Below are 25,666 nucleotides of genomic sequence, written 5' to 3'. Positions count from 1 at the left end.
TGAAGTTCATTTTCACTGTTCGAAGGATCCAACCTATACAATTCTCAAGATGGCGGGAGACATAGACAACTACACCCACCGACCTTTGAACTTTCGCCAAAGTGACACTATTTTCATTGATTGGAAAAGGCCTAGTGAAGGGTGGGGTTAAAAACTTAACTCTGACAGAGCCTACAAGGATACTTTGGGTCTAGCAAGTTGCGACCATCTCTTGAGGAATTCATATAGCAAATCGCTTAAAGGGTACTCATACAAAATTGGAACTTGTAGAGCTGTCAAAACGGGCGGCCCGGCCCTAGCGGGCTTCAGGCTTTAGCGAGCCGGCCAAAAAGCCCGGTTGACAAAACGGGCTTGAAATATACTACCCGAGCCCGGCCCTACACGGGCCGCGGGCTAAACGGGCCGGCCCGTATTAAAAATTATATATATTTTTATTTTAAAAAAGTACTGTAAAACACTGCTATAATTTTTTTATAAATAATATTTTTAATATGTTTAAATAATGTCTAGCACAAAAGTAAATTGTAATCATTTTCGTACAAACGACGAGGAAAATGATTTTAAATAAATTAGATATGTTATGGTTATAGATATTTATATATTCGATCTTTAAAACTATAAATAACGAAATGAATAAATATAGTTTTATATTACATTTATATTTGTGTTAATTCATTGAATTTTCACTTTTGTTTTTTACTTTGATAATCAACTAAGTAAATAATTATTTGAAAAATATATATAATTTATAGAATATTTTTTTTGTTATGCGGGCTACCCGCGGCCCATTCAGGCTAGCCCTAACGGGTACCGGGCTTTTAAGGGCCGGGCTAAAAAGCCCTATTAAAATTCGGGCTCAATATTTTAGGCCTAAGCCCCATATTTATTCGGGCTAAACGGGCCGGCCCGTTTTGACAGTTCTACTTGTGATGCTCTCACCACTGAAATATGGGGAATGTACTTGAGAATGCAGTTTGGAGACAAGGTTTTCACCGCCATCAAGTGTAAATTGACACATAAACTTTGGTTGACATGATCAAAGGGGATATTAAAATTAATGGCACGCCCACCTTAGTGTGTCGTATGCATGATCTTTTAAAGTTAAATTGGTAGGTGCAATTCAACCGTACTTGGCCGGAGGAAAATAAAATTGTTGATTGACTTACTAGTTTTAACACCTTCTAGTGATGTTTCAAATCTCTTTTTTATGATATTTGCGGAGCTTTTATGCCAAGGATATTTGTGTAATTACGTAGTTTTTTTTTGCATGTTAGAAAAATCCGCTTATGCCTATCATCATGCAATTTAGACCGAGTTTCTCTGATTCTTAAAGCTGAGTAAGTATAACAACTTATCTTGATGGGTAGCACAAAATAGGGTTCTGTTCTCTAACCAACATAACCTTTGTTGTTGCGTGACAATATTCTTGGTATGTATGTTTGCATAACTTTTGTATTCTCACCATATGCTGATTAAGTTCCCTATTTTCTTAAATAGATATACGGATTTGTAAGATCATAGTAATTCGATGTTAAAGGTATTGCTAATATTCACTACTTTGATATAATTATTTATCTTCAGTTATTTTGAAGAGTAGTTAAATCTTAATCATGTGTGTGTTTGGTTTGCGGTGATAAACATTGTTTTCAAATGTTTTGATGTTGTAAAATTAATTTTAGTTAGAATAGGTTGTGTTTGAATATATTCATGTAAATATATTTGAAACAATTTTGAAGGCACTCTCACAACATTGTTGTGGTTTCTTTTCTTACTATGATTTCTCAAAACGTGCCGCTATTCCAAACACATTATAAGTTGATCAATAAATTTGAGTGTAAAAATCACGTTTGGAATCAAAAGGTACAAATCATGTTTGGAATCAAAATCTATAATAAGTGATAACTACTCATTCAGTTTTGGTTTGTTGTTGTATCATACGGAAGGAGACAGGTCTTCACATGGAAGAAGAAAGAAAACCTTGGTTCTTGTGTTTCAGTGGTAAAGCCCTAAAGAATCAAACTTACTCTACAAGGATTCTTGAACTAGGGGCATCAATACTACGTAGTGTACAACACTGTTGGTAAGTTTGGGAATAATACATGATATCAGAATATGTTAGTAGGTTGTTTCTTTGGAACCCACATAATTTTTTGACACATTTGTTTCAAAAATATGTTAGTCCTAGACGTATATAAGGACCATTTTGATTTTCCTTATGTTTTTAACATACATAGATATATGCGTGTGTATATGTTTTGTAGGATGATTGGTACACTCAAAGAAGACACAGGAAAAACTCATCATAATAGAGAAAAAGAAAGTAAATGCTCGAAAAAGAAAGTCCATTCGAACGATGCAGCACTGCCTCTAGACGTAGTTGAAGTGATTGCCAAACATCTTAACAATGTGATTGATTATTTGCATTTTCGGGCTTCCAATAAACTCTTTCGTCTAGCTGCCCCACCAATTCAATGGAGATCATCTTCTTCCATGTCAATGTCACGATTTGATGATCTCTCAATGTCTCCTCTATTTAAACGAAGGACAACAAGATCTTCACTTTTGTGCATCTAAAGCATGGTCTCGAGTACAAATACATCATAAACTTTCCTGAAAGTCAACTTTGGAACTTGAATTCAGAAATTTGTTGTTCAAAAGATGGTTGGATATTACTGGTGGCTCCTAACCAATGTTTTCAAGTTTTCTTCAACCCTTTTACAAAAGAACTGCTACCATATCCATTTGCAAGTAAAGAAATCACGAATAATCGGTGTTTTGGCATCTCACATTCCCAGCCTCTTCTGAATTTATGGTCATTGCGTTGGATATGGACGAAAGATTTCAACATATGGTGATAATAAAAGTCCATTCGTCGTTGAATGGTGCAATTATCTTGTATGATTGCAGGGAATTTCCTACCTACAACATAAGTCCTATTTATCATAATGGATTATTTTATTGTCTTAGCATGAAAGGAAAGCTAAGAGTTATAGAAGCAACAAGAGAAAAAATAAATTTGAAAGAGATTGAGGGGCCTCAAGCTCCATACAACAAGCACTTCAACAATTTTCTACTTGAATGTGATGGCAATCTATTGGCAGTACTAGAGAGTTCTTTCGGAAAGGGGGTTAAAGTTTTCAAGTTGGATGAGTCTACAATGACATGGATGAAAGTTGAAAGCCTGAAAAATCATATGCTTTTTGTTGGCAAAGCATGCTTTTCAACTGTGGCAAACATTCCTGGAATGGAAAACAAAATCTATTTTCCTAGATTTTATAGGCAAAGTGTTGTGTTTTATTCTTTGGACACAAACAACTACCACACATTCAAAAATGATGTGGTTAATTTTCGGCATGTGAAAGAACACTTGAATGGTTGCTGGATTCAGCCAAGGTGGCACTAAGTTTAAGGTCACGAGTTCAAGTCCTGGAAACAACCTCTTGTGTGGTAAGGCTGCGTACATTACACTAAATGGTGGGACCCCTTCCCGGACCATGCATATACGGGAGCTTTAGTGTATCGGGTTGCCCTTGAATGATATACATATACTTTCCTATAATAATTAATTAATAACCTTATGTAGTGGTTGATGAGGAAGTATCAATTCTTAATTATAACATTGATCATATGGTTTGAGTAAAAAAAAGTAACATTGAAAAGGTGCAACCAAACAAAAGTTATTTTAATATATTTTCTCAATTCATAGTAATAGGAATATTTTCCAAAACATTCTTGGTTTCTGATCCATTATGGTCTGTTTATCAGCAATAATTACTGCAGTAGCCACAGAAGTAATCTTTTGTTGTTGGTGGTGAGAAAAGATAAGAGATTTAGAGCTATGATTAAGCAAGATGATGTAAAATGTGCATTCATAACTTATAAATTCAAAATTGTCACCTATATTGTGAAACCAGTCATTATAAAAATGGATATCATAATTAAATTTGAAACTTTGTTTAATGTGCACAAGTAAATTAATTTTGTATCATACAGAAGTTTGATTTTTTACCTTTGGATCAACAAGTCACATCATCTCTCGTTTAATCCAACGATGAGCCTTAGGCTTTGTTTGGTAAAAACTAGTGAGTAACTGATAAACTAACTTATAACTTATATTAGCGGATGAACTTATATCAACAAATCACATCATATCTCATTTGATTCAACGGTGAGACTTATGCTTGGTTTGGTAAAAAAGGAAAGATAATTTTTAAGGTAACTTATATCTTATATTAGCGGTTGAACTTATAACGGACGACTTATAAGCTAACTTATACCTGATAGCGGATGCAAAAAAGTGAAAACCTTATCATTCGTTGAGAACACAAATAAAGGACATATCGAAAGATGATCAAACCACGACATTGACATGGAAGAAGATGATCTCCATTGAATCGGTGGGGCGGCCAGACGAAGGAGTTTATTGCAAGCTCGAAAATGCAAATAATCAAGCACATCATTAAGATGTTTTGCAATCACTTCAGCCACATCTAGAGGAAGTGCAAGCTCATTATGAACTTTATTTCCTGCATCCTTCAAATAGACTACGTCACATATACTTTTTTTTTTTTTTAATTTGATGAGATTTTCCTGTTTCTTCTTTGAGAGTACCAATTATCCTACAAAACATATATATCATTTTACTATGTTAAAAACATAATCAAATTAAAAAAAGTCCTTATATATAGGACTAACGTATGTTTGTAACAAATGTAATCAAAAAGTTAAAGTACCTTGTCTCTGGCATGAACCATCTATTCAAATGAAAAAATAATCTTTGGGTAGCCAAAACTATTTCATGCTTACTCAAAGCTACGCCGTTGTAATTATGTTTCTAAGTAGTACACTTAAATTAAGGAAGTGGATTTTGAGTTTTTTTCCCCTTGTCAAGTAGCACAGTTGTACACACTCTATATATCAAACAATGATCAATAGTCTAAATGTTTTACACGATTTTCTTTTAATAATCGTAAAGCGAAATTAAACTTATTCCAACTTCAGGTTAATCAAAATTTAACTCTCCTTCATTTAAGCAAAATTTAAACTTCTCTTGAACTACTTTAATCAACATTTATACTTCAACTACGAATTCAAAATTTTGTTAATATTGCTATGATACAATTCCATTAATCAATTTTAACTTCACAATGTTACTCCCCTCAACAACAAAAAGTCTGCAAATGTAACAAAAAATTTCCTAACTTTCACAATGTTACTCCCCTCAACAACAAATAAGCTATAAATGTAACAAAAAATTTCCTAACTTTCACAATGTTACTCCCCTCAACAACAAAAAAAGCTGCAAATGTAACAAAAAATTGTTTTAAAAAAATTGAATTTATCAAATGTATAGCATTATTGAAAATACGTAAGAATGAGAAATTTTATAATTGATAAATTGTACCCGTAAAATATCAAAACCATAATTAAATAGAAACACAAATACGTACTCAAACGACACTTAAAAATGTACGAAGGGATTATTATGTATTAGAGTTAAATATGTTTTTTTTTGTCTCTATAAGTATATCGGCTTTTTCGTTTTAGGCCTTCTAGGTTTCTTTGATTTTTCCTCCCCAAAATTTCAATCACCATTTTTATTGCTTGCTGTTATGTGAACTTGTGTAGCATTCATATTTTTGAATGAATTTATTTTTTCAGAAATGTTTAGAATATTATAAGAATCTATTCTAAAAGAAATTAGAATTTCTTAACAAAACATGAATTAAATATGTATTTTTATTAAGAAATTTTCACATATATATATATATATATATATATATATATATATATATATCATGTTAAAATAATCTCTTAATACTCGTCCTCGTGAACTTAGATCAGTTGATAGAGATATTGCATAATTTATGCAGGGGTCGGGGTTCGAACCTCGGACACCTCACTTCTCCACATTTAATTGTGTGAGATCCAGTCACTAGGCTACTAGACAAAAAAAAAAAAAAAATCTCTTAATACTCACAATAACTCTTTTCATATAATGACTGAAATGACAATAAATAAGTACTTATAAGGATTGATATGACAATAAGTAACCATATTAAAGGACTAATATGACAATATTAACGAAGTATTTCTACAATCAATAACTCATTTAAAATTTTAATAGATTGATGAACTACTCATTACACATTCAAACACCAAACACCAAAATAACTGTATAACTAAAATAAACAAGGGAAATGATAACTTACGCATTTAAAGCACATGTTAAGGAACTTAGATTAAAAATTTTGTTTGAAAAATGGTGTCACTTTATTGTTTTAGAGATTGAAAATTAATATTTTGCATTAATATCTACCATTAAATCTTTAGGGTCATGTTAACTTGTGCACTTATGGCACATGTTAAAGAACTTAAAAAGAGTAATTTTGCATTGGAAAACATAACATTTTAAATTTTAAAGTTAAATGAACAGTTTTTAATACGTATATTTCTATAACATGTGTCTTGATAGCAATAAGTTAGCATTTGTCAAATTTTTAACATGTGGCTTAAGATACAAGGTAGAATCTTATAAACAATTTAAATAAAAAAATACTCTATTCGATCACTATTATAAGCAAAAGTTCATTTTTTAGATACATATAATCTATATATAAACCACATATATTATTGATCGAATGAACCCAAAAAATTAACTTTTATTGACCAGGGAGGATTTTACAACATTGGTTAAAAAAAACTTAACTCTTAAAATTGAAATGGTAATATTTTGTGAATTTAACTAGTTATTAACTATTATCCACACACAATTTCTCTCTCTCTCACACACTCTCTTTCCCTCGCGCGACGGAGTAGAAACGGCGAACACACGGTGGTGGAAGTAAACACAACACAATGGGAGATTATCACTTCATATACAAAGATCTAGAAGGTTCCTCAACTCAATGGGATGATATTCAAGCCAAACTCGGCAATCTTCCTCCTAAGCAACCAGCTTTCAAACCGGCACCTTTCTCCCCTGCTACTGATCCTGATTCCATTCCCAAGGATAAATCATGGATCGATTCCAAAACCCATGATGAACTTGAAGACCTTGAAGATGATCTTGATGATGATCGCTTCCTCCAAGAATACAGGTACTCAACACTCTGGGGTTTCTCAATTTTCAATTTTTTTATGTGGGTTGTTTATGTTTTTGCTTGAAATGGTGAAAAATTACATCAAGTTGTGATTTTTTTATGTTGGTCATTTTTGTTTTTGCCTGAAATGATGAAAAATTGCATCAAGTTGTAATTTTTTTATGTGGGTGGTTTTTCTTTTTCCTTGAAATGATGTTAAGTTGATTTTTTTTTTTTTTTTTTTATGTGGGTCGTTTGAGTTTAATTGTATCACTTGGTTATTCTCTTTGTTTCAGAATGTAATCTGGTTAGTTGGTTTTTCTTCTTTTTTTATTTTGGTACGTTTTCAGGTTAATGCACTTGAATTGGGTAAAGTAGTGTTTTAGGTTCAATCAAAATTCTACTATGTTTGGGTATTTGATTTGATACAAGGTTTATTTAATTCTCCTTTGTTTTGATTCATGAGTTGGATCAAAATAAGGATAGGATTAGAAATGACAACATTAGAGAGAGAATTGGAGTAGCAAGTATGTTAGAAAAGATGGTGGAAACTAGGCTTAGGTGGTTTGGGCATGTAGAGAGAAGACATGTAGATTCTTTAGTAAGGAGAGTAGATCATGATAGCCAGGTCACTAGAGGCAGAGGAAGACCTAGAAAAACTATTAAGAAAGATCTAGAGATTAACGAGTTGAATCGAAATTTGGTTTATGATAAACCATTATGCCGTTGTTTGATCCGTGTCGCCGACCCAGCTTAGTGGGATAAGGCTTGGTTATTGTTGTCAATAACCCTCCGTTCTGATGGGGATCTTTCATAAATTTGGAAGTTTCATTTTTCTGAGTTTTTTTTATTTGGATCATTTATGTTTTCCTTGGTGATGGTAGAGAATGAATGAAGGTGAACTTAAGATTTAATGAAGTTCATTAAGTAGTTTTGATGAATGTGAGATTTCATGGCTAATAAACGGTCAAGAGCTTAGGAATGATAGGATTTTTAATAAAATTCAAAAGGAGGAGGATGATTTGGTCAAGGATATTAAGGTACTATCGTGGAGGTGGAGTTTAACTCGGCTTAAGACTTCACCGTGTTTGTTTTATGAGTGATGCTGGGATCCGGGACACTGTTGAAATTGAAACGTTGAGAGAGAGATTTGTTTTGGCTGTGGAGCTGCTGGTTTGCTGCTGTCAGGTTTGGTATGCACTATGCAGAGTTCTGTTTTTGCAGTTTCACTGGTTTTCTGCTGTGCAACTTCCACAGCAGTTTGCCTAGTGGCTCTTGGGTGATTTTTTGGCGTTTTAGGTCCGCCTATGATGGGGCTGTGGCTGGTTTTATTTGTGGTTTTTTTTTTTTTGCAATTATTAATGTCTCAGCACCATAGGTGTTTTTGCTGTTTTTAGCATAGGCTTCTGTTTGTTTGGCTTTGCTTGTTTGTTTTAAGTGAGCATTGCTTCGTGTATTCTGTTCTGTGTGCCTTGTTTCTCTTTAACATGGCATTGCTTATAATAAAATTTGCTGATTCAAAAAAAGAGCTTAGTTAACTTTTTGTTCTGTTGAATTTGTGACCTGTTGTTCATTCTGAGTTTGCTTTAGGGGTTTGAGAAGTGAGGAAAAGAATTATGTATGAGATTTTAAGTTAGCAAAATTGGGTGCTGTTGTTTTTTCAGTCCACATGTGCTAATTAGAGTTATTTTGCTGTGACAGGAAAAAGAGGTTAGCTGAGATACAAGAGGCAGCCAAAGTTTTGAGGTATGGATCAGTGACTCCCATTTCAGGATCTGATTTCGTTCGAGAAGTTTCGCAGGCTCCATCTGATGTTTGGGTGGTTGTCATTCTTTACAAAGATGGGTATGCTTTAGAAGCAATTGATTTTCATTTAAACCTTTAATGTTATGTTTCTTTTTGCTGAAGTTGGTTGTGCTTTTGTTTGACAGGATTCCCGAATGTGGGGTGTTGATGCAATGCATTGAAGAACTGGCTACAATGTATCCTGCAACAAAATTTGTGAAGATAATATCCACTGATTGCATTCCTAACTACCCGGATTGTAATCTTCCTACTTTGTTGGTTTACAATAATGGAGCTGTTAAGGGAAATTATGTGGGCATGAAAAGGTTTGGCCGAAGATGCACTCCTGAAGGTATTTATTTAACTCTCTTAGGATGCATGCAAGCTCCATTGTTAATGCTTTCTTTCTTTGATAATTTCTAGTTGTTAATGGTCTTTAAGTATGAAAGACAAATGCTAATCATCTCAAAGCGTTAGGAACCCGAATTAAGGGATAAAAAAAAAGGTAGTATTATTGATTAATAAGGAAATATCACGTAAGGTTAACCCCTGTACTCCCTGAGCAAAAGCTCCTCAGAAAATAGATGATTCTCTCTCCGCCCAATCTTAAAGGTTCTAATTGAGTGCCTCTACCACTTGCTACGCCTCCCCTGAATATATTTCTGTTTCCTCTATAACAGATTTTCCATGTAAACAAATTGTAACTATTTATCCTCCATTTGGCCCATTTGTTGGTCTAAGGTCAAAACCCAGTACCTAACATATAGTAAAATTTACAGTGGCAAAATTGATTTTGATTGAATTCATTTTGTAAAATTGATTTTAGTTAAAAGCAATTTAAGGTAAAATAATTTACTATGTTTGGATAAGTTCATGTGAAAGTGAGTTGAAAAATAAATTTGAGTGTAAAATCCATGTTTGGAGGTTAAAGCTACAAATCCTAGCTTCACGTAAAAATCGGATGAAGATCCTCTCCATTTGGCAAAATAAATGGAGATTTGCAAGTTGGAGAGAGATAGACACAAAAAATAGATGGTGGGTCCTACCACCAAGTGGGTCCCACCATCATTAATTATATTTTATTTTTTTCAAGATTTTATGTGTCTTTATCTCTCCAAATTGAAGAAATTGAGAAACGCATAAATGGAGAGGATCTTCACCCGTAAAAATCAACTTTGGAGGCAAAATCAATTTTAATTAGAACCCTCAAACATACCTAAAATCAATTTAAATCTTTAGAATCACTGTTGACTCTCCCAAAATGAATCCAACATGCATTTAGCATCTGTGTTTGTGTTATGAAGAATGGTCGGAGCTTCAGTTCCTAAAAATCCTAATTCATTTTCACAATTAGTTCAGAAAAATAGGGCCTAAATTTATGCGGAGTATTTTGTTTTTGGTTGGTGTTTAGAGAATTTTCTCTGGCTATGAAGCTTTCGGTCCTTTTCCTAGTATTTCCTAAGTTTTACAGCAAACACATCAATATAGAAACTAAAACTGATATGAATTCTTATCAGCATCTCATAGACATGAAGATTTCTCTCATCTAGTTGAACTTCTACCCCTTGATTGCAATTTGCAGTCATTCATCTCTCATCGCACATCTTTTACCTTTTTAAGTTCTTACGTAGTTATTAATTATTATACTTATATAGTTTAAATATATTCCCTCAATTTAATGACCTTATACTTATATAGTTTAAATATATTCCCTCAATTTAATGACCCTGCTTACAACATGCTACATTTAACTTTTTGCTTGTTTTGTAACATCAGGTGTTGCATTGATCCTGTGTCAATCAGATCCTGTACTTAACGATGGCCAGAGCAGAGATGAGGAATCAAGACAAGCCGTCATTGATGGAGTTCGTAAGAGGTTTATTGAAAAAGTTGTAGCTGATCATGAAGAGAAGGATGACGATTCTTCAAGCGATTAGCATTTTTGCTTATCTTTGCTGTCCTTTTTTTCTTTCCTTTCCTTTCCTTTTTGGATACATGTTTTTCTTTAAGAGATGTTTCTATTTGATGAAGTGAAACAATACATTTGTGGGGTTTTGTTCCTTCCACAACTTTGCTCCCCGAAAGAATCTTGTGTGTAGTGGGATAAGATTTCATCTTTGTAATCAGAGTAATTTCTAGCTTAAAGTTAAAAATGTAGTTTGAAGTGCGATTTTCCATTTGCTAGACCATAGATTGTAAACTACTTTCAGTTTGCATTCAGATCTTTGCTTTAACTTTTGTTGTGTTGTAAATAAAGGATTTATCAATCTAGTTTTTCCTATAAAATTTAACACTCCATGAATTTAGTAATACAAGACAATCACCTTGAATTTCTACATTCAAAACCGCTTAGCAGAACCAAGATTTGAAATGGACAATACAACTTGGAACAATATCAAAGTCTTGGAAATCGTGGTTAGGTCTAACGACTAACACACCCCCACAAACATAGGCTTGTGAAGTGAGGATTATCCCCACCTATAAACACATGTTTAGGCCTTATTTTGTCTGACGTGGGGCTCTTTAACACAAATTAGAAGAAGCATAATTTATGACCGCCTTAGCCAAAGTATGATCATCTATATTGACCTGCTTTCTCCCAACATAATTTATTTTGAAAAGAGAGATATAAGTTCCCTGCATTTGTAAACAATCAACCCAAATGAAAATGCTGCAGATACTTAGATTTTCTCTCAACAGAATGGCCTCATTTTAATAAGGGTTAATAGTGCTTTTCACCCCTGTAATATATGTCATTTCCGGTTTGATTTGCACCCTCGTAAAAAAAAAAAAAAAAAATCCGGAAAACACCCTTAATAGGCTATTCAAAAATCAAAATTTCTTGAAAAAAAAAATTCTAAAAATGGCCTATTAGGGGTGTTTTCCGGAAAAAAAATATTTTACGAGGGTGCAAATCAAACCGAAAATTTTATAGGGGCAAAAACCGGAAACAACATATATTACAGGGGTGAAAAGCACTATTAACCCTTTTAATAAATAGCACCAAAACCTGGTGTCATGTTACCAAAAGGATCCTCTAATCACTTATTTTACAAAGTACACAAGAAATACTACAATTACTATCACATATACAACAACTTGCAAGTAGAGCTGACTAGTGTTATTCATGTTAAAATCCTGCAAAAAATAAAAATTGGTTGCAGGTGCTAGCATGTTCCAAAGTCCCTCAAAAACAGTTTAAATGCTTATCTTCATGAGCACGAACTGCATTTCCCAAAGTTATCGATCCACCTATGTTCCAGTATAAAACTGCAACTTTTCGCTTGTAATGACATTGATCCGAAAAAGAAAGGGAAAAAAAAAACAGTCATGACCATCTTCTGAGCTGAAACATGCCTGAAAGTCTCAATTTTCAATATTGGATTGAACAACCATGCTGCTGTAAAAAGAATCCTAATCAACTTGCATTTTCATTATTTTCTTTCTTAAGATCTCTTCAAAGTTGCTGCTTGACAGTGAAAGAACCTGATTCAACAGTAATCTCACCCCAGAAATTTTCACGCGTGTATATCTCGGTTTAATTCTTTGCTCTAAACTGTATCCAAAAAATTGAGGGAATTTAACCAGCTCAGATTTTGGGTAATCCATAGTCAAAAAGTAATCCCATTTCGGCATCAAATTCTCAGTCAAGCTGAATGTGTACAACATTCCATATCTTTTAATCATAATCCCAATTTCTTCCATGGTGTATCCTCTCTCCAAGAAAAATTGTGTTACGGGCTTTATATTGGCCTCAATGCTAAGACCAAAATTTTGTGGACAATTGAATAGAAGAAGGCCAACATCAACCCCCAGAGAACGGAAGTACATTGCTGTCGGTCGAAGATTGTCCTCTACACTGTAACTAACAATAGTTGGGCAGCGAGTTAAAATCTTACCTATGTTCTCTTCTGAGACGCCAAATTCGCGGAGAAAATCTAAACTTTCATTAATCTTCTGCGTGCTATAAGTTAGCAGGGCTGGGAAACGGTAGATCACTTTCGCCCATTGTTCCTTGTCAACACCTAAAGATTCAAAGAATTTCATGGTGGGCTTAAGATTTTTAGATAGACTGATTCCACATAATTGAGGCCTTTTAGTGAGGATAATGATAATTTTTTCTTTTGGTACTCCAAGTTCAAGAAAAAACTCAACCACTGGCTTAATTTTACCCTCCAAACTATAGTAGGCAAAAGCTGGGAATCGTCGCATAATACTCCTAACCTGGTCGGTATTCATTCCGAGTTCCATCAGATAAGCAATATGAGGACGAAGATTTCCCTCAGCAGGGTCTATACCACTCACTCGAGACACGGCTTTAACTTTCTTAGAGTCTACCGCTGGACTAGGATTAGGAGGTGGAATTGGTGCGTCCGATTTATCCTTAACGGGTGGATTTGGATAGTTTTCCACTGCATCCACTAGAATTTCTCCATGCTCTTCGTAAAGTGATTCAAGATAAGAGATAAGAGCATCCCTGATCTCAAGAGTTGTAAGCTCTCTCCCTGATTATTATGTCAATGAGACTGATTAGCAGGATCCAATGCAAAAGGAAAGTTATTAAATAGAAGTGATCAATTTGTAGCAACCAAACCTGAAAGGTACCAAGTTTTGTGTTTAGAGTGAAGCTTTGAGAGAAGGTGATCAATAAAAGGATCTGACTTGTTAATCGTTCTTGCTGCATTTGCATTGCTCAAACCTCGTTTCTTCAAAAACAAGGTTAATACAGCCTTGGCTTCTTCCTTTTCTGCTGCTAATAGGGTTGGAGGCAACAGTTTTACGCTTAATGACTCATCTGTGTCTGAGTACAAAGCACGAATGGAAGGTCTAATGCTTATCAGAATAGTACATTATTAAATAAACCTCATGTCAATTGCAACATCTAGATGAAACTTTGAACAAGATTGCATACCAGATTTTTCCTGAGAAAAGAAGACCCTTGTAGAGGAAGGAAGTTGAGTCCTGATGCAAAATCTTCATATTAGAGAAAAAATTCCGAGTTTCAGTAATACTATAATCATAAATATATAAGATAAAATAAGAGAGATTCGAAGAGAGGAAAAAAAAAAGCATAACGGTTGCATGCTGTTCATATAAGGCTCTGCTTGAATTGATTCGTTTGAGCTTATCAATTGGCATAAGCACTTGTAAGACTGTTTGAGAGTGCTTACAAAAACACATTATGACATGTCCATAAGTTGTTTTCAACTTATCTTCATAAGCTATCAAGGATAAGTTAAGAAAAACAACTTTTAGGTATATAAAAACCGTTTGACATATTTAAAATTGTTACAAAAAAAGCTTACATATAAGCACTTATATGATAAGCGTCTATCCTAGAAGCACTTTTTGGACAAAAAGTTAAATATACGATATTTTTATATCGGTTTCCTTCACCGGTGCCTCAGGCGCGTTAGTTAGCATTTCCCATTCTTAAATTGGGATATGACAATAAATTCACATTCACTATTACAATACATTAAGTGTATAGCAAATTAAACAACTAAGTTCTTACACAAATAACTAATACATAACTAACTTTAACATCTCTACTATTCACAATTCACATACACCCTTATCTTCTTTATTGAGAATTTGATATTAAAATGTGTAAAATGAAAGGATGAAAGAAAAAAAAAGACATTGATACATGAAAATAGGAAAGAGATTGTACCTTATGGAAGTGTAAGAGAAAAAAAGTGTGGAATGGAAATTGTGGGGTGGTTGAATTGATGAGAAAGTTTTCATCTTTATTGGTTTTAAGAGTGGAATATCACTGCAAATGGAAGATGCAACAACAAACATAGCAGCGGGTGCTGCTGCTGCTGCTGCTGCTGGTGAGTTGGGTGGTGGGTTGGTTAGAACAACGGCAGAAATTGGCTTTGACAGTGGTTTTGACGACGGAGTAAGGTTCCGATCGCTGTGGCTATAGGTGAGAGCTGAGACAAAGCAATGTCAAAAGGAAATTATGTTTTCTTTCTAAAAATTATTTTCAATCTATTTTTTGTACGTAAAAAAACTAGAAAGTACCGTCACCAATTTTTCAACAACATCTCGATTCTTTTCTTTATCTCTTTTTTATCATATCATTAACATATCACATATATTATAATATTCATTTTATCTATGTAATGGTAGATTGGGTTTAAGTGTCAAATAATTTTTTTTTATTTATGTGTGATTATTTTTTTCCTGTAGATTTATGTGTGTGAATTAAGGTTCGTTTGCTAAGGATTAAAAAATGAATTTAATATTTAATAATTTTGAGATTTCTTTTAAAGATGTTATAAAAAAAAGTAGAATTTATTTGTGTTTTTTTTTTTTACACGAGAAAAAGAAAAACAAAACAAAAAAAAAAAAACAGGAAAGAGAACTAATAGAAGTGTGCCAAAGTTGAAAAAGCTCAATCTTTATTTATGTATTTCTTATAGTAGTTATCTCATTCTCGTAGTGATGAGTGAAGACATCTCCATGATGTACCATATGAATAGTATTAATGGAATCAATGTAGTAAATGATGTTTCTCAAATCTTCCTTCCAACAAAGTCGAATCCCTTGAAGCAAAGCCAAGATTTCAGCATGAAGAATATTGGAATAAACAATATTACCATAAAATGCACACATAAAACCTCCATTAGAGTCTCTAATTAGCCCACCAAAATCTGCCATTCCCGAGTTGAATTGAACACTATCATCCACATTAAGGATATATGTACTAGATGATCCTCTCTGTCAAGCGATAAATCGTCCCTCACCCACCGCCTCTCAAGGTTGCAACCTCAATTTCAAACTGATCCCCCAAGCGCCCCCTTGAGAGCCACCATGGTATTTGTGTGTTTTGGTTACTCCATCACTATTTTTCACTTGTTTTTTATTGTTATTTCCATATTGTTTCAAGATTGTACTATATGTGTTTGATGAAATGCCTGGAAATAACTCTTTTTGCTGGTACTACGGAAATTTATCACCAAACTTTTCATCATTTAAGCCACACAAATGACTTGTCAACGTTTAGTTGAATTGATCACATTAGAGATCATTTATAGTCGATATGAGCGAACCAAATTTTGTTTTTCTTCTTTTGAAGATGGATGCCTTAAAGACTGTAGATCTTGCCTTATTCTCGACCATCAACCATATGTGGAAGAATTTTGTTGGGTTTTTAATTTTTCGATGGCTCTTAAAATGTTTATGTGTATCATGAATGTTATCGTTTTTAAGGCTTTTAATCACTAGTATCGAGTTTAAAATGTGGATGGGGAATATCCCAATGCTGAAAACACATGATCACTTTAATTGTACGATCTTGATTTTATAAGTTGAATGAAGCTTATTTTTTCAATAAAAGAAAAAAAAGGAGTGGTGTGTGATATATTATCACTACAATTATTATCCGTCTTATGTAAACTTTATTTATAACTTGCCACTGAATAACTTAAAACAACCGTATAACTAGCGGGTCTAATTCTACTTTAAATTTACTTGGTCACTCAAGATATTTTAGTATTCTACTTATGCGCCTCTTCTTTCAAAATAGTTGGTCTAAAATATATTTTAAATGTAAGCAAAGATTTGAGAATATAGAGTTGGTTGTTGATGTGGAGCATTGTTTACAAGTCTCTGGAATGTCGAGCATTTTTTCCAAACTTAACCTTTTATATTTATTATAATGCCAAATGATTTACTTTATTTTCATTCAAATAAATTTTCTATTGAAGAGCTACGCGGAACTATAGCTCCACAGTCCTTGTGGAATTAATATCTTTTTATACTATAACCTAAGAAGTGTATACTTGCACTTACTCTTTCCACCTTAAAATACTCATAGTGTTATGGGAGACACCAATTATACATAAATAGAAACATTCAAATCATTCAACCTACAAATGTATAGATATTGGCTATGTTATGTTTTCGGTGTAATTGAGATATTTCAAAAATTACTATTGCCACTTATGATAGTCTACTTTAGTCAACTTAAGAGTTTTATATACTAAGAGTAACGTGTGATAATATGGACTTGTAAACAAGTTAATTGAAAACAAAATTACTTTTACAGTTGGGATTAAAATTCCTACCTTGCTGGTTGTTGTACACGATGTCTAGTTTGGGAAGCAATTTGATTTCTGCTTTATTCATACCATCAAGTGTCTCTATTGGGGCCGTGGTGCAATAATGGGATTAGTAGGAGGCACACTATCAAATTTGACAATACATCTAAATAAGAGGAATAAATAAATGAATATAGCTCAATGAATCCATATAATAAATAGTTCACATCATATTTATGCCACAAAGCAAAGATTTGTTCGTTTCATTTCTGATTTTATTTATTTTGCAATCTACTGAGATGTGGACTCTCATTGTGACCATTTATAATTCGCTTAGCTCTTGGATTAATATTCCACAAACCAATAATTTTAGTATCATTGGAGGATTAATAACAAGGATTCCTCTTGGATATGTCTTGTTGATACACCTTCGGAATAAACGGTTTAGTCAGATAAATTCTCATTCTACTCTTTATGTGCACCATAAGCTCAAACCTTATAAGCATGCCCTCCGGATCATCTTTTTCGTGCTACTTATGTTTACATATTGATAGAGGGGAGGGTCATGTTCCTCAAAGGGGTGGACATGAGTGATCACTGCTCTTGGTGCTCCTCGTGTCACTATTTAACTTGTGTCTCAAGCTCAAAAGTGATATAATTCTTGTGTTAATTTAGGCATTTTGGTAATTTGTTTTATAAGTTATCGATGGAAAAGCTTCAATTATGTGCAATAATGTCATTTATGCTTTACATGCCTTACTCAACCCTTTTTGTGCAGGAAAATGCAAGCAAGGATAAAATTGTACCAAGTTCACAAGATTTTTGCCATTAGCAAAATAATTTCGCCATCAGCGAAATGTTGGCAAAGTTCCAGAGAGGTTTCGCCATCAGCGAAGTTGTGGGCGAAGTTCAGAAGCAGAAGCCCAAATTTTGCCATTAGCGAATATTTCACCATTAGCGAAATGCATCAGAAGAATTTCGCTATCAGCGACCTTCAGGAAAATCAAGTGGATAAGGGACACGTGGAACAACTCCATTGGTGCAGAGGCAAATTTCATACATTCCGCTAATAGCGAAATATTTGGCTATTAGCGAAATTTCGCAGAAGTGGCCCATATAAATAGTTTTCTCTTCTCTTTCCACCATTCCATTACAGTTTTATTTACATTTTTCTGGTTTTTAGAGAGAGGCTAGGGCTTTTCTAGAGAGAAACACAAAGCAAGGTAGTTATGAGTAGATTCAACCCAAGATTCATTGAGACATCATGAATCTTGTCATGGAATCTTCATCTTTTCTTCATCCTTTACAAAGCTATCATAGACATATGTAGCTACATCTACTCTTGTGGTTCTGAGGTATTCAAACAAGCTATTATGTAATCTTTTGATCATTTAATATATGGTTCTAGCTATTTATTCAATATTGTTGTTATTCTTGCTTTTATTGTTTTATTGAGATTTGAAATGATATGGACACATACTTTTGAATCTAGAAATAGAATAACAATCTATCTTAAGTTATCACTCTAGACATGGATGTTAATATTTGATAATCACTTTTAATCTAGAACTTAATGCTTTTAGTTCATTTAATCGGTTGGGAAATCGTCGATTAAACGATCCAATCGACTTTGTGATCGTTTAAATGTTTGGAAAATCGATGTTTAAACGATCCCTTAGAAATAACGATATCATTTGGACACGAATGATATTGTTGAGTGATTGTGATAATATCGTTTAAAAAGCTAGAATCCGTTAATCGATCGAGAGATTGCAGCTGTTACGCTTGGTTGATGTCTCTGACCGCAAGCGAAATAGCCCTATCTCTTCTCGTTTTACTTTTATGTTGATTAGGAAAATAGTTTTACACAAACAAACAATTTATACTCAAACACTTAATGTGACAAATATTATAAAAATGCTTATAAAATACGCAACTCCATGTGGAAACGATCATATTATACTTACGTGTAAATAGTTTTATGACATGTAAAAATCTTACATCACATGTAGAATTATAAGATAACATTTCTTTGGTCTAACACTGAGACTAACTCCTCTGTCCTTTCTTTGTTTCCGTAGGGTGCATTGCGTTGTTATATTACTTGGGTCCCAAATTTAAAAGTTGGCATGCTTATGTTTACAAATTGATAGGCGGATGGACTTATTCCTCAAAGGAGTAGACATGAGTGATCACTGCTCTTGGTGTCATTATTTAACTTGCGTCCCAATCTCAAAGCGAAGCTATAAACCTCATTGAATTTCCATTTCTTGTAATTTGAGTGATGCCGCTATTTTCTTAAGTATTTGTTGTTACGTATGCAGCTATGCTTCCTAAAGCATTAAACTATATAGATATTTTGGTTGAATTCTTATTTTTAGATAGAATATCATTTATCCTTAACACCGGTGATATAGATATAATCAATTATACAACACTTAAACGGGTAGTGCATATAAAATAAAATAAAAAGGTAATAACCGGTAGAAACAAGATAGTGACTCGTAAAAACAAATGAGCCTAAGATGGGGAAATTATGCAACTGGCTCATGCTAAAACTCATCCTATTTATAGTCAACATGTTGGATTCAAACTCATTCATACTGAAAAATAGACCACTACAAAATGCCTCCCCACTAGAATCATCTTAGACATTACTTGGGGGAAACGAGTTTCTATAGTCCAATAATTAGGAATATGAGCGTCTTTGACAAACACTGACAATATGCCGGGAAAATAATAATTCGGTGCCAATCCATTATCAAATCATTGGCAGGGTCTCTTCTAAGTTCAAACAGTTCCCTTCTATTAGAAGATTCTGAATGTGCTGATGTATCACGCGTGAAGATGGTCAATATCTTGAAACTTACTTTTACAAGCAAATTGCATGTATGCAACAGATTAGACTGAAACTGGTTCCTTTACTGGGTCAGAAGCTTGTGCTTTAACCTGTCTTGATGATTGAAGAAGCGAGCGCATATATTAACGCACCAAGCACAGCAAATTATTTGTTTAATAAGTGTAAGGATGGAAGTAAATTGTAGATAGTTCACCTTTGCTGATTTAAATAGCTCATCAAGCACCTCAGACAAAGTTGGATGGGCATGAACTGCAAATTTAATATCCTGCATTTGTAACACAAAAATGTTCGAAGTTACCAAATAAACAGGAATTGAAAGATTCTTACAAGTAAATTTATCAACATACATAGACAGAGAGAACATTTTATATTCTATAACACTGCAGCGCATGTAGCCATTAATAATTCAAAGCCAGGGCCAGTCTCGCACAAATGACAGCATCGGAAAGAAAATTTACCTGAATATGTGTCCCTAATGCTATTGCATTTGAAGCCTCGTGGATGAGATCTGCAGCATGCAACCCAAATATATGAACTCCTAGTATCTCTCCGTTGTCAGGTCTGTATATTAACTGCATGAAAACATCATGATGACAGTTAAACAATGATGAAACTAGTTAGAAGTAAAAATCCACCCATTCTGCTATCAACCAAATGCATTTTGTTATCGTCAAAGTAACTCCTAAGAAGATAATTCATCACCACCGTCTGACTGTTTGGTGTTAGGTCAGGAAGAGACCGCTGGTTGTTCAGATTTTAGAGTCTTTAATAATCATGTTTGGCCATTAACAGGGAGTCGATGTTTGGATGGTTTTACAAAATCAGCCACAATTTTCAAGGTCTAGAAGTAACGATAAGAGAATAATGATGTTCTTGCTTCTCCGCTGACTTTTAATTTAGTATCGATATTACCAAAACCGGCGTAGTAAATTTTCAAAATTATCTCTGTAACTGAACTTTAAAATAATTCTACTTTACAACACCCAAAGATTTAAAAAACATATCTTTTAACGCCAGTTTTTAAAATCCAACCCAATCGATCATGTATTAAGAAAAAGACACAGACAAATTACCTTGGCAAGACCCTCTCCTTCATTTTCTGCTAAGGCTTTTGTATTAGCTTTAAAACTTGTTTTGGCAATACTTACGTCAAACCCTTCTTTTTCACCTTTCTCCCTTGCTTGAGGCTGCAAACAACATATTTGATCATAATGAACAACTTCATAAGGCATGGACAACTAGTAGTAAAGTTATTGCATAACTAATATAGGAGGATAAAAAGGGATAGAGCAAAGGAATTGAGGCAGAGTTAGCCGCTGTGTAAGAAAGATTGAAACAAGTAACAAGTGGATGATGAAATATTAACCAACATAAAAAGTATATCATACCTCTGTCAAACCAACCATGCTGATTTCAGGATGAGTGAAACAAGCCGCTGGTATGCTTAAATGATTGAGCACATGATCTCTTCCAGTGACTTGCTCAACCACTGTCCAATAATATTTTCAATCAGTGAACTGGAAAAATCACTTGAACATCTGTAGCCAAATTATATAGTTTTTTTACCTGAAATTCCTTGTGCACTGGCAGCATGAGCAAGCATCATCTTGCCATTTGCATCGCCAATACAATATAAATGAGGAACCTATAGCTCCATATTCTAAATCAGTAACAATAGTAGATCAGCAGGAAAAAATAATGCATGCGTGAGAGTTTTGAAACAAACCAGGTTTCCATTTGCATCAATTACTCTCATACGCTCATCCACGGGAACAAAACCACGCTGTGTTGCAACGTCAATCTGCAGGAACATGTAACAATAATATCGAATCACTTCCTCCACAGAAAGCTTTTTGTACTAAATTACTAAATATATTTCTGTTTGGAAGGCATACATTCTCCAACCCCAGTCCTTGTGTGAATGGAGCCCTTCCAGTTGCTATTAATGCAGCATCCACCTGCAGAATATAAGAAACAACAGATTAAAAATATTCTTTTTATTCTTTTTACTGGAACAGAGTGTAAATATTCAGTTATTAAACATGCATGCATAATATATGAATTATGTATAATTGAGATTTTCAGATAACTGCAATAGCTCTACATATCTTGATACTAACATTACAAGTGTTCAGGAATTTCAGCCATACAGAAGCCACTAACATATAAAGCTACATGAACTTATAAATTAATGAAACTACAAAACAAAAAAAAAAAGGGTAAACAAGAGGGAAGATGCATGGCACAGTTCTGCATCATTCATAGAATTGTCGGCACACACTTTTGTATTTTCTTCTCTCCGTATTCTAATTGATGGTGAGTACATTAACGATCACTGGATCTTAAAAATTTGATGAGGACATTACAGGGTCTAATACCATGAGGGCATGCTGTATTGAGGGTTGTTCTAGAAAGCATATGACCAGAAATAATTACTAATTGTAAAAATATATTATTCTGTATTAAGTGTTCCCTGCTCACATATTCTCCAATCAACCTTTTCCAAGTAGTTTCTTTAGGAAAATTTACAGTTAAAAACAAAGTGATTAACTAAAAACATTTAAAGAGAAGGTACCTCTAAAGTTTCCTTTTGCTCCTTGGTTTTTGCATCAATGAGCTCAATCATTACAGGTTTTCCATCTCTTGCAGGAGTTATCTATACAGAAAGCATATTTATTTTGACGTGAGTGTGACAATTCCAAATATCAACCCAACAAAAATTTACAGGAGAAGTTACAGACGTAGTTACCTTGGATGCAAAAACGCCAGTATGATAGTCAATATTCCTGGGATTTATGAGAACCCTCTGAGCCAACTTGCTAATTTCAGGATCAAATCCAGGCATAAGCTGATCTAAAGCTTCAACAAAAGTAACCTGCAAAATAACTTTATTACCCACATTATCCCATCTGCATATAGGACTTTGAAATTTTACAAGGACATAATATCAATTTTTTGTTTTATTTTCTTACGTTAATAGAAAAAACTGTAGTGTAAAAAGAATGTGTAAGTTTACAGTACACAGCCTTTGATCATAAAAGTAGTAAACTATTAGTAATCCTTTTCACAAACAAAATATAATAAATAAATGAGGAAAGTTATGTCGGAAAAAGTGCTACCTCACTTCCAAGTGCTGTATATACATCACTGAATTCAAGGCCGATATAACCACTTCCAACAATTGCTATCCAGTCAGGAACTGTCTCCAACTTAAGTGCATGGTCACTGGTGATCACAGTCTTCCCTGAAGGTAATTACTCGTCAAATTTTAATTGCAGTGGAGATATACTATTAGGAACCCAAGAATTGGATTCCAATGGAAATAACAACTTTATTACGAAATAACAAGAGAGCAAGCTCTCCTACACTGGTTATAAAACCAATTAATCTAATTTGCCTTTATTCTATAATCCTATCATATACTTAATAAATCTTACAATAAGAAATATGAAAACTAAAACCAAGAGGGGCAGTATCAAACAATCAATAGACTACATAACAAATATCTACTTGGAGTCTAATATCCTAAATACAAACATACTACTAATCAGAAAATATCTCCAATGCTAAATTAATCCATTCTTTTTTCAATTGCATTCTGACTGCTTTTATAACTGATAGCATTCTATCTTAAATCACTTGAAGCTTAACAGTAAATTTAGAGAGAACACATGCCTATAACAAAGTCATTCCATTGAGTAAAAACTAGGCCAAACAAAAATAGTAATAATGCCATTGAGAGAAACAAAAAGAAATACATAGTGTACGGTGTACCATCGACTTCAATTCCCTTAGGAACAAAAGGAACGGAACCAGTGGCAATGATGATGTCTTTTGCAGTTACTACATTGTTGGAAGAGCCAATTTTCACCTTTTGAGGACCCTGCAAAGATTCACAAATAAGTCGGGCTGTAAACAAAAAACAATAAAATTTCCATTGGTGATTTAAAATGAAGCTCAGTGTTGGCAATCACAAATTATGGACAATAGCGGTTTGTTGAAATTCTGCTAAGTTACACTGTTATAGCGCTGCTATTGAAAACATTTTGTACTAAATAGCATATCACGGAACAATTGTTCGAAATCCGCTACTCTATAGCACCACTATAGAAACTATTTGACAACATTGTTCAATCCTTGGCTAACAAACAGACAATTCAATTTCTGAAGAGAATCATAACAGCATAAGCATGTATCTCTGATAACCACTGACATTACAGAGCAAAATAAGACGCTCACCAAAATAGTTCCAAAACCAGTGAGTATATCGACTCCAAGTGCTTTCATCGAGTTGGTCAAGTTACCGCGAATTTTTGAAGCAAGATTATTAGCATGGTCAGCAACTGCTTGTCTGTCATATCCAGCATTAGAAACCTAACATAACAAAACACAACTGATAAGTTAACCAATTTAAATATTTTTAACCATGAAGTAAAATTCTAAACACACTTCGACATATACATTATATTTTCTATCAATGAAGCCAGATCCACTAATGGTTTGTTTGGATTTACCTATTTGAGCTTACTTTCTATCATAAACAATTGTGAAATTATTTCAGAGAGCTTACGAAAATAATTAATGATATGTCCATAAGCTGTTTACAGATTATTTTCACAATCTCACCAAAATAGTTTATAAAAATAATGTACAACTTAATTAATTAAGCACATATATGGTAATCGCTTAATTAAACTGTTTATCCAAACACGGTCTACGTTTTGAGTTTTTACCTGAATGCCGAGAGACTTCAAATGATGATCATTCCTGAGGTCTCGCATACGACCACTTACAGCCAATAGAGCTTTAGAAGGAACACAACCTCTGTTGACACATGTCCCTCCCACAACATCTCCCTCAACAATTGCTGTTTTCAAACCCTGTAATTCACTCACTCATTTCAAATTTCTCTGGAAAAAATACGAAACTTGAGCAATACAAAAGTTCTTTATCAATTAAGGCATGTTTGGATCACTGTTTAGAAAAGCTCATCTAAACCGCTTATAAGTTATAACATCTCTATCAAGACGCTCTCCAATATAACATATAACTTATAGCTTATACAAAAGCAATTTAATTTTATCTTTTGTTATAAAAAAACAGCTTGCAAATTGATAAACGTTTATGCTTAATTTGTTTATTGAAACAGATTATAACAGTTATTTTATCCAAACAAAGCTACATCAACTGCATCAACTGAGGTGAATTTTAAGTTTGAACTTTGCAAAAGAAATTAGTGTACCTTCTCGACGGCGTGAAGAGCGGCACCGTGACCACCAACACCAGCTCCAATAATGAGCAAATCGTAATCGAATGATTTAGGAGGAGTGCCGTTATTTGAAATTGCGGCGGATATGGCATTGAGGTGTGTCAGGCGGAGGTGGTGGTTGCGTGGTGAGCGATGGCTGAGGGAAGTGAAAGCGAAGGCTTCGCGTCTGAGACTACAGAAACGGAGAGTGAGTGACGTGGCAGTGGTGGTGGTGTTGAAGAGGGAACAGTGGTGTGGTCCTGAAATGGTGGTGGGGGAGGAGAAAGATAGTGAGATTGGTGATAGCGTCATTTTGAGAGGAAATTAAATGTGAGAGAGGTTTGGAGTTTGGAAGTTGGGAGTTAGGACAGGGCGGACATATCCATCCAAGTCAGTGTAACTGTAAGTGGCGTACTTTCTATTTTTCACCAATGCTGTTGGAATTGGAAGGAATGGGCATCATTTTTGTTTCTTCATTTGGTCCTTGATTTTTTATTTTATTTATTCATTTTAATAAGGTAAATTTTTAACTATTGAACTACTTAAAATGTATAATTTAATCATAATATTCAAATTGTTTTCGGTATATAAATTTTGTAAACTTCTTGTTTTTACCTCTATATAGACACATATGACTATA

At 33.9% G+C, this 25,666-nt stretch overlaps 3 protein-coding genes across 5 annotated transcripts; 1 reads left to right on the top strand and 2 right to left on the bottom strand.

Moving 5' to 3' along the window:
- The first annotated feature begins 6,765 nt into the window (after nucleotides 1-6,765).
- Nucleotides 6,766-11,101, top strand: LOC11420043 (phosducin-like protein 3). The gene is made up of 4 exons (XM_003594738.4): nucleotides 6,766-7,100; nucleotides 8,784-8,927; nucleotides 9,014-9,219; nucleotides 10,644-11,101. The coding sequence occupies exons 1-4, from the start codon at nucleotides 6,859-6,861 to the stop codon at nucleotides 10,802-10,804; spliced, it is 753 nt and encodes a 250-aa protein (XP_003594786.1). The 5' UTR covers nucleotides 6,766-6,858; the 3' UTR covers nucleotides 10,805-11,101.
- Nucleotides 11,102-11,886: 785 nt separating this feature from the next.
- Nucleotides 11,887-14,865, bottom strand: LOC11420042 (transcription termination factor MTERF5, chloroplastic). Of its 2 annotated transcripts, none has more exons than XM_024775647.2 (4): nucleotides 14,542-14,865; nucleotides 13,780-13,829; nucleotides 13,462-13,668; nucleotides 11,887-13,372 (listed from the first exon to the last, which is right to left on the bottom strand). In XM_024775647.2, the coding sequence occupies exons 1-4, from the start codon at nucleotides 14,670-14,672 to the stop codon at nucleotides 12,282-12,284; spliced, it is 1,479 nt and encodes a 492-aa protein (XP_024631415.1). In that variant the 5' UTR covers nucleotides 14,673-14,865; the 3' UTR covers nucleotides 11,887-12,281. The 2 variants fall into 2 exon arrangements, with proteins under 2 accessions (XP_024631415.1, XP_013463113.1); XM_013607659.3 differs by having other exon boundaries at nucleotides 13,780-13,841; nucleotides 14,542-14,864.
- Nucleotides 14,866-19,363: 4,498 nt separating this feature from the next.
- Nucleotides 19,364-25,463, bottom strand: LOC11408806 (dihydrolipoyl dehydrogenase 1, chloroplastic). 2 transcript variants are annotated; one of them, XM_024777308.2, is made up of 15 exons: nucleotides 25,021-25,463; nucleotides 24,512-24,658; nucleotides 24,018-24,152; nucleotides 23,553-23,661; nucleotides 22,898-23,022; nucleotides 22,528-22,653; nucleotides 22,354-22,434; nucleotides 21,674-21,736; nucleotides 21,505-21,579; nucleotides 21,345-21,423; nucleotides 21,167-21,267; nucleotides 20,852-20,965; nucleotides 20,237-20,350; nucleotides 19,972-20,043; nucleotides 19,364-19,871 (listed from the first exon to the last, which is right to left on the bottom strand). In XM_024777308.2, the coding sequence occupies exons 1-15, from the start codon at nucleotides 25,336-25,338 to the stop codon at nucleotides 19,863-19,865; spliced, it is 1,668 nt and encodes a 555-aa protein (XP_024633076.1). In that variant the 5' UTR covers nucleotides 25,339-25,463; the 3' UTR covers nucleotides 19,364-19,862. The 2 variants fall into 2 exon arrangements, with proteins under 2 accessions (XP_024633076.1, XP_003594783.1); XM_003594735.4 differs by having other exon boundaries at nucleotides 19,364-19,867; nucleotides 25,021-25,462.
- Between the last annotated feature and the right edge of the window lie 203 nt (nucleotides 25,464-25,666).

This window comes from Medicago truncatula, chromosome 2 (genome assembly GCF_003473485.1).
Source record: "Medicago truncatula cultivar Jemalong A17 chromosome 2, MtrunA17r5.0-ANR, whole genome shotgun sequence".
NCBI classification, from domain to species: Eukaryota; Viridiplantae; Streptophyta; class Magnoliopsida; order Fabales; family Fabaceae; genus Medicago; species Medicago truncatula.
Note: the sequence above shows the minus strand (reverse complement) of the source record. Positions and strands in the feature narration are given on the sequence as shown.